This window comes from Poecilia mexicana, unplaced genomic scaffold (genome assembly GCF_051168715.1).
Source record: "Poecilia mexicana isolate PSO_F unplaced genomic scaffold, ASM5116871v1 scaffold_8, whole genome shotgun sequence".
Taxonomy (NCBI): Eukaryota; Metazoa; Chordata; class Actinopteri; order Cyprinodontiformes; family Poeciliidae; genus Poecilia; species Poecilia mexicana.
The window spans coordinates 11,194,205-11,209,678 of NW_028263377.1; the positions used below are offsets into that span (position 1 = coordinate 11,194,205).

At 40.7% G+C, this 15,474-nt stretch overlaps 1 protein-coding gene, 1 long non-coding RNA gene and 2 other non-coding genes across 4 annotated transcripts; 3 read left to right on the top strand and 1 right to left on the bottom strand.

Moving 5' to 3' along the window:
- Positions 1-887: 887 nt before the first annotated feature.
- On the top strand, positions 888-2,353 carry LOC106908519 (uncharacterized). The gene is made up of 5 exons (XR_001415838.2): positions 888-1,022; positions 1,234-1,275; positions 1,449-1,506; positions 1,686-1,752; positions 1,971-2,353. It is a non-coding gene; the product is annotated as an uncharacterized LOC106908519 (long non-coding RNA).
- LOC148157978 (small nucleolar RNA SNORD49) lies at positions 1,545-1,619 on the top strand. The gene has a single exon (XR_015764129.1). It is a non-coding gene; the product is annotated as a small nucleolar RNA SNORD49 (small nucleolar RNA).
- On the top strand, positions 1,823-1,896 carry LOC148157979 (small nucleolar RNA R38). Its single transcript, XR_015764128.1, has one exon. It is a non-coding gene; the product is annotated as a small nucleolar RNA R38 (small nucleolar RNA).
- fbf1 (Fas binding factor 1) lies at positions 2,077-12,785 on the bottom strand. The gene is made up of 30 exons (XM_014974642.2): positions 12,365-12,785; positions 12,148-12,178; positions 11,618-11,668; positions 11,488-11,533; positions 11,341-11,404; positions 11,210-11,260; positions 10,988-11,120; positions 10,792-10,866; positions 9,501-9,641; positions 9,302-9,413; positions 8,948-9,075; positions 8,772-8,865; positions 7,890-8,309; positions 7,744-7,809; positions 7,625-7,671; positions 6,561-6,613; positions 6,440-6,487; positions 6,217-6,348; positions 6,042-6,142; positions 5,740-5,946; positions 5,430-5,537; positions 4,577-4,716; positions 4,375-4,493; positions 4,133-4,255; positions 3,864-4,040; positions 3,589-3,765; positions 3,377-3,514; positions 3,199-3,298; positions 2,981-3,111; positions 2,077-2,228 (listed from the first exon to the last, which is right to left on the bottom strand). The coding sequence occupies exons 1-30, from the start codon at positions 12,365-12,367 to the stop codon at positions 2,139-2,141; spliced, it is 3,306 nt and encodes a 1,101-aa protein (XP_014830128.2). The 5' UTR covers positions 12,368-12,785; the 3' UTR covers positions 2,077-2,138.
- Positions 12,786-15,474: the final 2,689 nt, after the last annotated feature.

A 15,474-nucleotide genomic window follows, 5' to 3' on the forward strand; every position in this document is an offset into this window, starting at 1 on the left:
AACTAAATTACATTAAAAGTAACTTTTAGTTACTTTTAGCAGCTGTTGACAATAATGTTCCACCACCTGTGAAAATTACATTGAGCTTTGCCAATAATTGCAGGTTATTGCATGATGGTAACATCAACTATGCGTCTCTAGGTTGAACTGAAGGGGAGATTGATTAATGGTTATCACAGTAGAAAAAAAAAAAAAAACTTTAGTAATTTTTGCATGTTTTTGTGTTGTCCACTATTGTCTGGAAAACTCTAAGTACGATTTTAGAGTCCCCCCCCTCTCGCCACCTGCTCACATGGAAGAAAATAATTTTATGCACTTACTGAAAAAATAAATCACAGCAGATTTATTTTCGCATGAGTAGTTTCAGTTTGATTTAGCTTAAATATAATTAACAAAGCCTAACTCATTCAAGTTAATTTAAAACTGTTACATAAAAATGTAAACCACCAGCATACATTATTAATAATGTAAATTTGTGTTAGTATGCATAAAAAAAATCATACTTTGTAACAACTTTGATAAATAATTTCCGAGTAACTTTTCCATTTTGTTATTATTACACATAAACTGTGACATCATTTGTCATAAATGTATATAAGTAAACACAATAAAACAAAAACTAAAATTCACAATTATCAAGTGAAACTTTGTTTTTCAGAGTTTATGCAAAGTGTTAGCGAGTTCAAATAACAGCTCATATGGCAAATACTGGTATTTATGTCAAATGTAGGTATAAGAAGCTAAACGTATTTTGTTCTCATGCTTTTGTTGTTGTTTTTTCAGCGAAAAAGTAGCAACTTTAAATTGTTTATTTCCCCCTAAATGAAACGTAATAAATCACGTGACTCGTGACGTTTGCGACATATAAAAACCCAACACCGCGAGACTTCAGACGCTCCAGATCTCTCCGATGGGAAGTAGTGTAGTCAGTGAACATAGCGACTTTGTAACAATGATTATAGCCATACAGTTGAACTTGCCTGATAATGTGACGTCCTCCAGAGATGACCCGCCTTAAATAGGTAATTTTTAAACAACTAACCGAACTTATTTGTGTAACAGCCGGCAGGTAGATGAAGCATGTGTCGCTGCTAGCTCGTCGCTAGCCCGGCTACCACGTGTTAAAGTCCGGTGATGTGGTGCAATGAATGCTGTAATAATGTGAATGAAACTTAATGCTTATCAGACAACCGGAACAAATATATCTATTAAAAACAGTCTGCTTATTTGCAGGCTTCCATCTGGAGATGTTGCTGAAGACTTAACTTTGAGAAGGTAAAACATCCAGACAACTTGTGAACTTTTCTTCTTCTACAGTTCATGTGACGAGTTTGTTATCCCTGTCTGAAACAGTGGTGTGGAAATCAATGCTGTCTGATCTACTGCAGGGTGATGTGTAAAGACAAGTGTTCATGATGGAAGATCAATAACGTCATATCTTGTTGCAGGGCTGTGGAGATGATCCATAAGTAGGAAGAAGAGGTGTACAACAATAACAAAAAAAAGGTTTGTCCTGCACAATTTGTATTATTTATTCTGCCTTCTTCAGTGATGAAAACCGCTGCATAGGAAGTGCCGTCTGATGCGACAACTGACGATTATTCAGAGCGTTTCTGAGAAATGAAATACTTAAGCTTTATGTATTTTCTAATAATACAATAATCAACAGGTTGTATCTTTCCTAGGTTCAGGTGCATCAGTTGCAAGAGCTGAATTTTTAAGACCACTCTTGGCTCTTGAGGACACTCCTGTGTAAGTTTTTTTTTTTTTTTTTTTTTTTATTTATTTTTTTTTTTTTTTAAGATTTGCTTGTAATTTTAAATCAAGCCAGTGATGATACAAGTTATCCCTGTCTGAAAAAATGATTTTGTTGAGTTCTGGTAACCTGAGGCTTGGTTCATAATGCCATGCATCATATTTCTATGAATCAGTAAGATATAATGTTTTACATATTTTTCTTTACCTTACAGATGGAGCTGGGTAAACAAGCCGACACAAGAGCAGTTTGAAGGAATCAGGAGGCGTGATGCTTAATTAAAATTGAGAGCAAAATGGTGGAATGAGCCAAACCACATGTATTGGAAAAACTTTATTTAAAAACTGTACAGATATAATATAAATCCAAAGATGCAACCGGCTCAGCAGGTTTTACCGTCTGCATTGAACTTGTAGGATTTCTTCTTTAGATTTTCTAGAAAAATCTGCTCCTCGAGGAGGAATTCACGGTCCTGTGGGAGATAAAATGTGAAGCTCTTGGTTTCTGAAGATGTATAAGGAAAGCTTTCATGGAAGAAAAGGACTTGAGGTGTTTTTTGAATCAATTTTCTGAAAATAAAATCTTTAATGGAACAAATGTCTGGTTTAAGTTGTTTAATTCATTTGTTACCAAGATTACTGAAAACTGAAATGTCTGAGTCAGACAATATGTGGCTTTTACAAAATCTTAGAGGCCACAAGTCAGTTTTTATGCAATGTCTGCATACAATGTCTGCAACCAGAAAGCTTTAAAGTTTAGTTTTAAAGTGCTTAGTACTAAGTGGGTTAAGTTTTTCACATTTATGGAAAGGGTTCACTCAGCTTCATTATACAAAATCTTTGTAAAAGTTTAAAATCTAGAAATATAAATGCATTTTGGTTGGAGTGTTTAAGATTATGGCAGTGAATTGTCATAAAATACAGACTTCCAGAATAACTTTGGATCTTTATGCTGAAATTTATTTACTGGAAAGTTTTAATAAACACTTTCAGGAGCATTCCTAAGTACAAATAACTGGACAGAGGTTTAAAATGTATGGAAAGCAAAGCATTTCTATTTTCAGGCTGCTTCCTAAAACTTTTAACCATCTTTCAGTCTGAGGATTTGACTGTATTCATAATCTGACCACTAGAAATAGCTGCATTCTAAGATTTGTATTTACTCTTTAAAAGCTGGCAAGAAAAAAAAAACAGTCTGAATTGTGACTAGAGAATAACCAGTTACCTTTTCCGCCGTGTACTTCCACAGGGCCAGACTGGCCTCAAGCGTCATGGACTGATAGTTGTCCAGAGGATTTGAAGGATTATTCCTGACATTTGTCAGTTCAGGAAAAGAAGGAAACACTGGAACAGAGTCTACAGAAGAAACTAATAAGTTAAAATGATATTTTTTTTCCCTCTATATAGAAAAATATACATCTTAAATCAGACATTCAGTCAAACCTGTTAAAATAGGTGGAATAATATGAGGTAAAGGTGAGATGGTGGAATATTCCCTAAGCCTTTCTGTATCTTCCTGCAGATGTTTTCCTTGCATGCGTTCCTGTAACATCACATTTTTATTTAATACCCAATAAAAGCGATTTTTAAGACGGATCGAGGTCTTTGTGCGATGACGCACCTTTAGGATCCGCTGCTCCTGCTGCCTCAAATTCTCCGTTTGAACCTGGATATTTCTTAGTCGAGCCACATGATCCGATTCCACGCGTTTCGCCTCTAGCAATGCTCGCTCGCCTTCCTCGTACTTCTCTGCTGCAAGCTGTGAAAACAAAACAGTTCAGTCAAAACTGGAACCTTTTGAAGGTTGCGGGGGTCGGTGTGGGAGGAAATCACCTTGCTGAAGGCCTCAACCTCTTCGGCCCTTGTTTTGAGTCTCAGAGCCATGCTACTGGCTGTCTCCTTCTCTCTGTCCAGTTCTTCCCTTAGTCTCGCAAGAGTTTCTTTCTCTTGTGTCACGGCCATCTCCTTCTGCTTTAATTCAGCCATGCGAAGCTTCAAGTCAGCCTGTTCCTGCGAAACAGAAAATACATTAATGGAAATCTGGATTTCCTTTCCTCTAAGACTACAGCAGCCTAATAAAGCAAAACAAAAGGGATTGCGTGACTCACTTGTGCCAGACCAATGATGGATCCTTCTCTCCTCTCCAAGAGGCTGTTGACCTCCCGTTCGGCTTTGTCATGCCTCTGTTTCTCCTGCGTGTGGAAGTGAGCCCACTCCGCTGCCAGTTTCCTCCTCTCCTCTGCACAATGCTGCATCACAGATTTCTGCTCCTCCAGCAATGAGCTCTGAAGGGCAGACAGACGCGTAGCAGACGTGATGAGGTTGCACGGCAACCGCTAATGCCTCAGTTGCAACTGTGGTGCTTGTCGGGTCTCACCTTCGCTCTCTCCAGCTCCTCCCTCTCCATGCTGATCTGCATGGTGAAGATGCGTCGCTCTTCCTCCAGGCCCCTCTGGGTGGACTCGGCCTTGGCCTGCTCCGCCGTTACTTTCCAGCGTTCCTGAAGCAAATAAAAGCTAGCGTCACAACGATTTTTGAGGATCTACAAGAGCCGTTTCTAGGGCAATCGTAACAACACACGTCGACCACGGCGACGATTCCCCAATACGGTCTGCTCACCTTCTCCAGCTGCCTTTGCTGCTCGCTGATCTGAGAGTCCATCCTTGAGATGATTTCCTTCAGGTACGTTCGCTCCTCTGCCATGGCTTTCTGCTGCTGGGCCAGACGTTCCTGCATTACTGGAAGATTTGGAGAAGCCAGGTGCGTACACTTTTAGTTTTTAATACAGATTCTCCTGCCCATTCAACGTGGACATACGTACTTCGAAGCTGCTCGTCCCGGTGTCGTGCCCCTTGCTCCAGGCCGTGGGCGGTGTGCTCGTGCGTGCTCTCCACTCGAGAAGAGAGCTCTCCGAGCCGGGAAGAGAACTGCTCCATCTGCTCAATCACCCCTACGAGAGATCTGTACAAATGTAATGTGGAAAGTTAGACATGGATTAGCTTGGGAGCTGTTCTGGGAGATGTACGTTGGGATAGCAAGGAAATAATACAACAAGTTATTTTGGTGCTGTTCAGTAAAGAAATGCTTTAGTTCTCGGACTGTGTAACAGAAGGAAGTTGGGGATCAGACACTGACTCAAGTGGAAGAGTTCAAGTATCATAGTGCCTTGATGTTTATGAGATATAGACCATCGGTTTGAAGCTGCAGGGCCCTGATCGGGTCTGTTGTAATGGAGAAAGAGCTGCCATGCTTTGTGAGTGGAGGTGTTTCACGGCATTCTGGGGTATCTACCTTTGGACATTTTCTAGACATGTCACACTCAAAGGAAACCCTGATTCACACCCAGCAATCTCTGTAATTCCTTCTGGACTGCAATGCCTTTGGATTCCCCAGACTGAGGTGGAGAGTGTCCTTGGGGAAGAGTGTCTTTCCTGAACAATATCACCTTTTTGAAATCTGCTGCCTCATGCAGAAAAGTTTAGAAATGTTGCCATTTCCTATGCCCCGTCTTGTTAATGACAGGACAGAGGGCAGAGCAGTGGGGATTAGAAAATGTGCTGTGTTGACACTGCCTTGTCTGGGCTCAGCATTAAAATAGAAAGTAGAGCCCCAATTGTCCAGTTTTGCCTGCAGGATGAGAAGAAAATGGAAGGTAATAAATGACCAGGTCTCACCTGGTCTGAGATGTTGCGCTTGTAACAGCGTCGATCTCTTCGTCCTTTAATCTCTTCAGCCTCTGAAGCTGCTCCTCGTGGTCTTTTTTCATCTCTAAGATAGATTTTCTAGAAAGAACAATAGGATAAATGTACCAAATGCAACAATCATGAAAGTTTTGACCTACTAAACTAATACATGGTGATTTTATATATATATAATATATATATATATATATATATATATATATATATATATATGCACACAGTATTAAAAATAGATGCTGTGTCTGTTTTGGGGTCTTTTCTTGCTTAAATGATTCCATCTTACCGTTGAAGATCTCGGAGCCTCTCCACCTCTCGGTCTCTGTCCTGTTGGGCTTGGGCCAGCTTCCGGTGGTACTGAGCCTGCAGCTCTGAGCGCTCCTGCTCGGCTGACCTTGCTAACGTAGCCAGGCGCTCCATTAGCTCCTCGCACTCCAACCGAGCTCGGGTCTCTCTTTGGGCTGCCGACTCCTCCAGCAGCTTCACACGAGTTCTTAAAATAAACACATGCGACACTTGCAAAGGACACGCTACTTTAAATGCAGAGAGTTTATTCCCCTCACCCCCCTTTAACTCGACGTGTATTACCTGTGTGTGTTCTCCAGGAGCTGCATATTCTGCTTATGCCTGTGTTGGACGTTCTCTAAAATCATCTGGCTTTGGTCCCGCTCCAGCTGCAGCATCTTCACCTGGAATGTCAGATTTGTGTTCAGGGCAGTGAACCCAACCAGCGAAGGAAAAGCGGAGCTTGGCTAGCAGCTACCTCTCCCTCCAGCTGGATGATGCGAGCTTGTAAAGCCTGACATTCTCCATGCTGTTGCTCCTTCTCTTTAAGTCTCTGCAGAGCTCCCGAGTCAGCAGCACTACCCAGACCCAGCAACTGAGTCTGCATCATCTTTAGAAGAAGAGAAGCAGGATCGAGAATGATACAGGAGAAGAATCCGATGTAAAACTCTATCAGCAGAGGACAGTGGATACGTCCTTACCTGCTGCTGTAGTAGCAGCTGCTGCAGATTGTCTGCTGTAAATGACACCTATTCAAGAGGAGGACAATGTAATATTGTCATTTGCAATCATAAGAGCTTCATGTGAAAATGGTAACAGTACCTGTTGTTGAACAGTAGATGATGTTCCCTTCGTTGAGTTTCGCTGAGGGCTTGCTAGAAAGGATACAGTAATAAAAGTCTTCACAATGAATATTCAAAGACGGTGTAAAAAGTGAAGTAGAAAGTCTGCCACTCCCTGCAATATTTTGCCACTTTTGTCACATTATAGTTCTATTTTAATGTATTTATTGGGATTGTATGTGACAGACCTACATGAAGTAACACAGCACCATGTTTTAACATAAGCACTGTTTACTCAGAGGGACGTGTAGTATCGGTTTTCCAACATAAATATTGTTTTCCAAGTAAGGCAAAAAAAAAAATATCAGTTTTGATCTCGTTTGTTTATTTAGGATAAATAGAATAAAGGGAGTCGAATGCCACTGCATGCAACACTTTTCAGCTTTTCTATTTATAAAATAAAATGTCAGATTTTTGTAACATAAAAAAGTTGACATGTGGGTTATTAAAACAACAACCCACATGCTCCTTTTTACCACTTCAGCAGTAGTAAGTATTTGTGTTGATCTGCTGTGTAAAATTCCTGTAGAATACATTGAAATCTGTAGCTGTGGTGTGACAAAATGTGCAGGGCGCCGTGATTAACTCAGTGGTTCCCCTGCGGTTACCTACTCCACACCGTGCCAGGAAGTGCAGCAGAAGAAGGGCCCGGTAATCCTGGCTTTTGCAGAGATTCACCTGAAGTGGGCTCCCTCGGCATGTCGGATCTCTCGCTTGATGCTAATTGGCTGAACTGAGACGGAGGATGACTATTTCCAGCACTGGAATCTACCACAAGGCTAGCAACCCGAGGGGGGCGATCAGGGGAGTGAAACAAGCTGAGAGTGTGATGAAGCGGAGGGGCTGCTGGGGACGAGGGGACGGGATACCGAACAGTGGGTGAATCTGTGTTTACAGTTAAAGCTGATTGGTATGAGGAAGAATTAATGCCTTCTATGTGAGGGACGGAGGCACCAGGAGGAAAAGAACCGAGAATGTTTTGGTCTGATGACGAGTAATTGATTTTATTTAAATGAGTGGATGAAAGGCAGAGGAGGTAAATACCTTGATTTGGCTTCTCCTCTCTGATTGGAGTGGAGTGAGCCGCAGGACTGAAACAAACAAAAGTTTTATTAAAGAGGAGAGGAAAGATTTGATCTGATGTTAGAAAACAACCATCTTACCTGGTGTCTCCAATAGATGTGACTGTTTCCTCTCTGTCTCTGAAAGGTGCCGCCTTATCTTGGTTACTGGAAAAAGGATTGACATAATGTTCAATACTAAGAAACTCAATCCATCATGTCAGCCAGTGTGTTTCTCGGCGCGATACCTGACAACCGACTCAATTTGCAGAGAGTCTCCCTGCTTAGGAGCCTTTGCCTCGGATAGAGCCTTCTTCCTGCTCAGTGCCCCTTCCAACCAGTCATACTCTTCCTCCTCATCCTTCCTCTTGCCTTTAGAAACCTCCAATCTGCTCTGTTTGGAGTTCGGAGCATCTTCTGTCATCCTTGAGACAGATGCGGCTTGATTTCCGGCCAACGAAGACTTTCTCTCCACTACAGGAGAGGAGGGAACTTTTGTAGACGGAGCTGAACTTTTCACTGCCTTGGAACCTTCTTCTAAATCGTCAAGCTCGTCGTTTGCTGTGAGGCCAAGCCATTCCGCCGAGTTTCTGTGCCGGCTGGTTGGCGGGGTGCTGGGTTGGGGTTTCCTCTCTGGGGAAGAGACTCTGACGTCTTCGGTAGAAAATCTAACCATACAAAAAAAAAAAGTTGAAGTATGACCCCCTCTTGAAAACTGCTGCCAACGCCATCGGACCCACTGAGTGTCGTGTTCATTTCATAGAAACGCATACAGAATCAACTTCTTCAATGAAGACATAAACGTAAAACCCAGGACACAAATAAATACATATCTATATATAAAATTATAGATTTTTAAAAAATGTTTTTTACTGTGCCACCCTGCTCTGGCCACCCTTATGAAAATTTTCTAGAGACACTCCTGATAATTTACAAATGTCCATATGCATTGGTAAATTAATGTTTCATTGAGTTTTAATCTCTCAAGTTTCTAAGGGGAAAAAAAATCATGATGTCTTTAAAGGGTCACACCTCTAAAGTAGAACGCATTGCTGCCTGTAGGCCCCCTTCGATGGTGCCACTTTATGACTTCTGTGGGCTGAAAAAAAACCTAGGAATCCTGGACACACCTGACGGACTGCCTGCGGGACTGGCGGCCCTCGGGTGTGGTCGCTATTGTCGGCTGATAGGACCCAAATGTGAGGTCGTCTTCCACAAGTGGATCTGACGAACAGAAATAATTAATATTTCAGGGCAGGAGTTGCTTGCAGATGTTCGAACAGCAAGAGCTGCGATGTTTTCCCACCTTTCAGACTAAGGTTCTTCTCCTGTTGTAGCTTCTCGTCCTTCCTCTCACCTGTGGGCGGTCGGGCTGAGGTGGAGGCATCCAGAATATCTTGAATTCTGGTACGAGGTCTCTCAGGGGGTTCGCTCCTGGAAATAAGAAGGAAGAAGACACGGGAAATATTCTTGGGAATCGCATGCAGTCAGCCAATTAAAACAAAATAGAAGAAGACTGTATATGTGTTGGGAAAACATTGTCCTAGTTCGAAGCTGCACACTAAAGCCCAAGGCTCACGGTAATTATTTATCAACTGAGCACTATAAATAAGAAGAACAAAAGGAGCGAGAAAGGCAAAAATGAAAACTGAGCCCTTACTTCTCCTTGGAAGACCAAAGTGGAGACTCTTTCTTCCTGGGATCGTCTTTGTGTCTCTCAAACCCGAGGGCGTCAAGGAGATCATCCTTATCTTCTTTTTTCGCCGTCTTTGCTGATAAACAGGCAGAAACATCCCCGTCTTCACTAAGTGTACGCTAGACGCCGGAGAAACAAAATCCTCGACAAGCATGCGGCTCACTCGTTTGGCTCCTCGGGACGGGAGAAGATGCTGATGCAGGCGGCACAGATTTGTCAGGCTTGCTCTGCCGGGGTTTAGGTTCGGGCCTGGTTTCATCCGGAAGCAGGTCATCAAGCGAATCAGCCAGGGGGTCGTCTAGATCTGCAGACGTAAGAAGACTCTTTAATAATTAATGGTGTTTGTTCACATCAAAGTGAAAAGCGGTAAACGAGATACAGAGGCCTAGAACCTCTGTATCTTAGGCGTCTTGTAAGTCACTAGGAGAGGATGTGTTGAAGGAATGCTATTATTAATGCCATCTTTTCAAACTGCATTTGAAAAGATTTAACTAAAAAAGTGATAAAATTGCGGTGATAAACATCAACTCTGAAATAAAAAAGATTAAATGTGTTCAAATTGCACAAATTGATTCTCTTTTTTTTGTTGTTTTTTTTATTGATTTATCTGAAGCAACCAAGAAGTTTAAACTGCACACTGTATAATTCTGTAAATATTTGGAGAAAAGCTTGAGAAGCATCACAGTGGAGATTTTTTCGACGGAGTACACACAAGCCCTTTTGATTGTTGACTTTGCCAAGACATTTCAAAATCCACTGATGTCTTTAAAGTTAATCTTTAAATTGAATTGAGCCTTCAAACCTTTTTTTTCCCACTTCAAACACGCCTGGTTCCCTTGAGACATTCTGTCAATGGACAGACCTGTTAATGAGTGTTAGACCACCTAAAAGCTAATCCAGAATTCAATATTACGCACTGCTGGTAGTTTAACCATGGAAAAAATATCTAGAAAAAATATTGTGTTCACTATTAGATATCTAAATTTGTTATTTCTTTGACACAGCGGTCATCTTCTCTCTCTCTCTGTCTCTCTGCCCATTTTCTGTCTGAGCAATGCAAATAAACTCCACTAGTTCCACATTTAAAAAGTAAGTTATCTTCCTCTAGGTTGAAAGTGATACAAAAAATATGACCCATCTGGCTGTACAAATTATTCAAGTGATCTTTTTGTGAGGTGAAGAACTCAGCAAATACAAGACTTGGTTGGAGAAAGGTTCCAGCTTTCTCCTCAGCATTAAGTTGAATTAGTGCCAATTTATGTACAAATCTGAAACCGATTAAACCTTAATTTCAAAACATTAAAGTTAATGTTCGTAAAACTTGATCAGATGTGCGTCGTTACCTCCATTACTGATCAGAGGCAGTGATTAAAGACAAGGAAAGTGAAGCTGACGGTCAACAATACCCAAGTTGTTTGAAGCTTAATCTTAACCTCACACTGACGCTCACTCACCAAAGAAGTCGTCGTATTTATGTGCTGAGGATGAAGGGGCAGTGTTTGGCTTCTTCCCTCCTCCTGTCGCCTCATCTGAAAGAAAAAAGGAAGACAAACCCTTTTTTGATTGCACTGGCAACCTTTAAAGTTCGTAGTGAGGGAAACATAATAATGAGAACAATGTTTTATGCAAGAACATGCTGCTTTGAATTACCTGCTCCCTCAAGATTTGCGTCACTTTCTAACACAGCGGAGTCTTTCACTGGGTCTTCATTACCGACTGACTTTGTTTGCAGGGGAGGCTTTTTTCTTGATGGAAACAGGTCGGCCTCTAAATCATCCATGCCCTGAGGAGAGAGAGTAAACTTTATTCAAGGCACAAACCGTACAAGAGGCAAATTTTGTCTCTCCTTTTGCTCATTTGATATGAATCTACCTTCAGGTTCTTCAGCACGTCGCTGGGATCAGCCTCAGAGACATCTGAAGCCTTAAGCAAAGGTAACAATTATTTGTGGCATACAAACAGGCAAATATTGGTCCTCTGTTTTAACGTATTTTCTATTTTACCTCCAAGTCGTCCCTCCTGACTTCCTCTGCCATTCTACTGAACATGTTATTAGTGGGAGATGGGCTGGGAAAGCAAGAAAAGAAAGCCCATAAGGAGTACTTGTTTATTACAGTTAAGTAGACAGTCCCTGGATTCCTTCAGCTTACGCATTTGGCCGTCCAACACGAGCCCCCTTTGATCGCGCTGGTTGCTCTAAGGGGTAATGTGATCAAATAAATTAGTGTGACAAACTTAAATACTTTCTTTAAGAGTTACTAACTCGTAAAAGTCACTTACTTGAATCGTCATCGAATAAGCTGTCAAGTATGTCATCATCTTCAAAAAGGTCTTCAGGAAACCACAGCAAATGTACAATTAGTTGGATTTTGACACATTTATGAACACCTCTGATAAAGATGTGCTGCGAGACTGGAAATAAAAATCTCCTGCTGAAAAATATATTGTATAGGAGTTGGTAGAGAGAAGCAAACAAGTGTGGGATTTAAAGATTTGATCAAAATCTTAATTTACAATTATTTTATTATTTTTGAGGGTGCTGCCAAAGTCAAAATTTTCTTGCACATTATATACAGTCGATAAGTTAGAATCACAAATAGTCCCAAATAGTTTATCAGATTAAAAGTACTTTTTTGAAAATAACAACCTTTTACTTAAAGACTTAAAAAAAACGTACTTATGAAGGCATACTTTTCATATCTGATTTTTAAAATATTTTTTTTTCTAATGTTAAACATGTATTCATTTTCTGTTCAAAAAAATCAACTTAAACAAATAAAGGCTTTCAAACATCCAGCCGGTGAACTTACTTTGGGAGGCTTTACTCTTCGGCTTTGTAGGCTGCGGAATGCCAACAAAAACAACAAAAGTGTATAATTGTATTTACTCTAACATGGATGTTATTATTTCACACAATTCCTAAAGAATGGGAAAGCATTGAACAATCCAGATCTATACAGAAAAAAAAACATTGTGTAACAGCTCCAGAACATCCTTTGACCCTAGAAAAAGGACATGTTAACTCACCATAATGAATCTTGTTTGGTAGCGGAAAGATTTGAAGGAAGCTAACGAGCTAAAGCTAGCTAAATCTGTTTAGGCGTCTCCTGTCTCCATTGGTAACCACTCCGTCGCTCTACGCCGCGTCTTATTTTATATTAGCGATAGAAAAAACTATAAACAGCGGGTTTCAATGTAACAGATAGAGATAGACACGCTTTTTATCCAGAAGGATGTATTTAGCGTTTATTTACCCACTTCTTAAATGAGCCAACCTCACGGTAATATATCTCACCGTCAGGAATACCGTGTGTCAAGCCCCGTTACACTCTTTAGCTAATAAAGCACAAACCTAATGGTTAGCAGTATACATATATAAAATTAATGAGTACGAAACAGTGTTTCCTACACCTGAATATTTTTCATACAGACTGTTATACACGGTTGTACCGGTAAAGCATGAGCTTCCTGTTTACTGATCCAGCTGCAATCTGGGTAATGTAGTTTTATTAGAGATTTTATGGTAATACGTTGAATTTACAACATAGTTTGGAATATATTCGAAAAACTAATTTCTTACACATAACAGTTGATATTTTTATCCGAGAGAGAAAAAAAACCCGCATTGGTGCGAGGGACTAGACAGGTTCACCACTAGATGGCGTCAGACATTTGTAATGGGGAAACTAGGGTTGTCACCTTTCAAAAATCAAAATAAGGGATGCTCCTCACGGCGCATCGTCCTACTCTCATGGGGCGGGATGTCCGCTGCAGTGATAGACATTATTTTGTTTTTAAAAAGTGATCCGTAGAGCAATCGTTCATGCATAGTTGGTTAGAGTACCCCAAAATTGTACTCCAATCAGAGTAGCATACCTTAAAAACACGTTTAATTAAGCAAGTGTAAAAAGTATTTGGCAAACTACTCAAGTACTGAGTAACTGATCATAACACTTAATTTAATATTCATATCCTCAGACAGCTAAAAGTTATGTGAACATTCTTGTACTGTAAAGAATATTACTGAAATATTTATAGAAATAAGGAATTAGATTTGGAGGCAGGTTCAAGACCAAATTTACCACAGGGCCCAGGATAGTTGGTGTTTTTCCATGGCGACACTTGGGAAAAAAAAAAAAAAAAAAAGAAAAAAAAAGAAAAGCAATATTTCATCATTTGATACAAGTGAGCCAAAGAGCCACTTTTGTCTCCAGAGATTCAGGTTGCAGATCCCTGGCAGATGGAAAGCGTATTTATGTATTTAGTGTTAATCTATTTGTATGATTTGTTCTTTAAATCACCATTTGTATTATTTTGGCATATATTATCATACATTATATAAAGTAATAATCAAACCAGTAAAAGCACAATAAGAAACTTACTCATAGCAAAATGTCAGTGTTGTGGTACTCGAAGTTGGTCTTGGTCTTAAGACCGGTCTTAAGACCATTTTTTGATGGTCTCGGTCTCGTCTCGGACTCGACCGCATTTGGTCTCGGTCTTGTCTCGGTCTCGGGCGCTGAGGACTCGGCATTTTATTTCAAGACCAGTCAAGACCGTAACTGTGAAAATATCACTAAACGTACAGCATTCTGTCCACTTTGTTAACATCTTTGTTTTCAGTGGATGCAAAACGCACCGATTAAAATCCAAGCAACCACGTGTTTCTGTTACTCCCCCCTCCCCTCCCCACCTTTTACTCTCCTTCCCCCTCCCCTCCCCACCTTTCACTCGTGCGCGGCGCTCCAGGACACGCGCAGTGGTTTCCTCTCAGCGGCAGAAAATGTTTGTCTAATCGTCAGTAATATAATAGCGCTGCATAAATAGTAAGAAATCTGATGGCCACAGCTAACTCAGCAGCGCTTCGCTTTCACAGACGGTGGGGACAACGTCTAACTTTTTTCGTCACTTAGAAAAGTAGCTCAAAGAAGGTAAGCTCCGTTGACGTGATGTTAGCAAAGCTAGCTGTATAGAGACACATAAGCATTGTGATGAAAAATGTTATCACTCACTGTGCTGAATTATTGTGCGGAGGTGTTGACTGACTTGTCGCATATATGGGACAACGCTATGTCCAAAAGTCTGTAATATAGTGAGGTGACATTCAGAAACAGTCGATTCTTCTCCACGGCTCTTTACTTATTAGATTGGACTGGAGTGTCACTCACTGAGAGCCGTTGTTCTATCAGATAGCCATACGCTGTCAAGATAGCATACATGCATTAAGCATTAAGAAATCCGACCATCAGAGGAGTTGTCAGTTCACCATACGCAGCAAGTTATGATGAACATAAGTCATTAAATTGTTTTCAATGATAACTATATAGACATACATGTGTTGTCATGGTTTTAAAGTGTATTTAAAGCAGGTCTGGCTGCAGCTGGAGTCAGCTACAACACACGCCCGTGTAAAACTCACTTAACCGCTAAGTCAGGATGCCATACAACTGTTAATAACAAAGTGTATGACGACCTACGTCATGATTCTATGTTGTTGATTAAATAAAATCTTATGGTAATGACGTGTCTGACAGATATAGCCGGTGTTCTATCACATAGCCATACGCTGTCAGAATAGCATACATGCAGTGAGTACCATGCCAGCGCATGCGCATTAAGTCCGACCGTCAGTGTAGTTGTCAGTATACGCAACAAGTTATGACGAAAATAAGTAATTAAATTGTTTCTAATATGACATAATGTGATAACTAGATGGATATACATGCGTTGTCGTGGTTTCAAAATGTGTTTAAAGCAGGTCTGTATGAGGGGCCGTTTAGGACAAAATTTACGTTTTGTCTCTCACACACTACCAAAAAGTCTCGCATACTCCAAAAAAGTTGCCTCGCATACTCAAAAAAATTACGTTTTGTCTCTCACACACTACCAAAAAGTCTCGCATACTCCAAAAAAGTAGCCTCGCATACTCAAAAAAATTACGTTTCGTCTCTCACACACTACCAGAAACTCTCGCACACTCCAAAAATTACGTTTTGTCTCTCACACACTACCAGAAACTCTCGCACACTCCAAAAAAGTAGCCTCGCATACTCAAAAAAATTACGTTTTGTCTCTCACACACTACCAAAAACTCTCGCACACTCCAAAAATTACGTTTTGTCTCTCACACACTACCA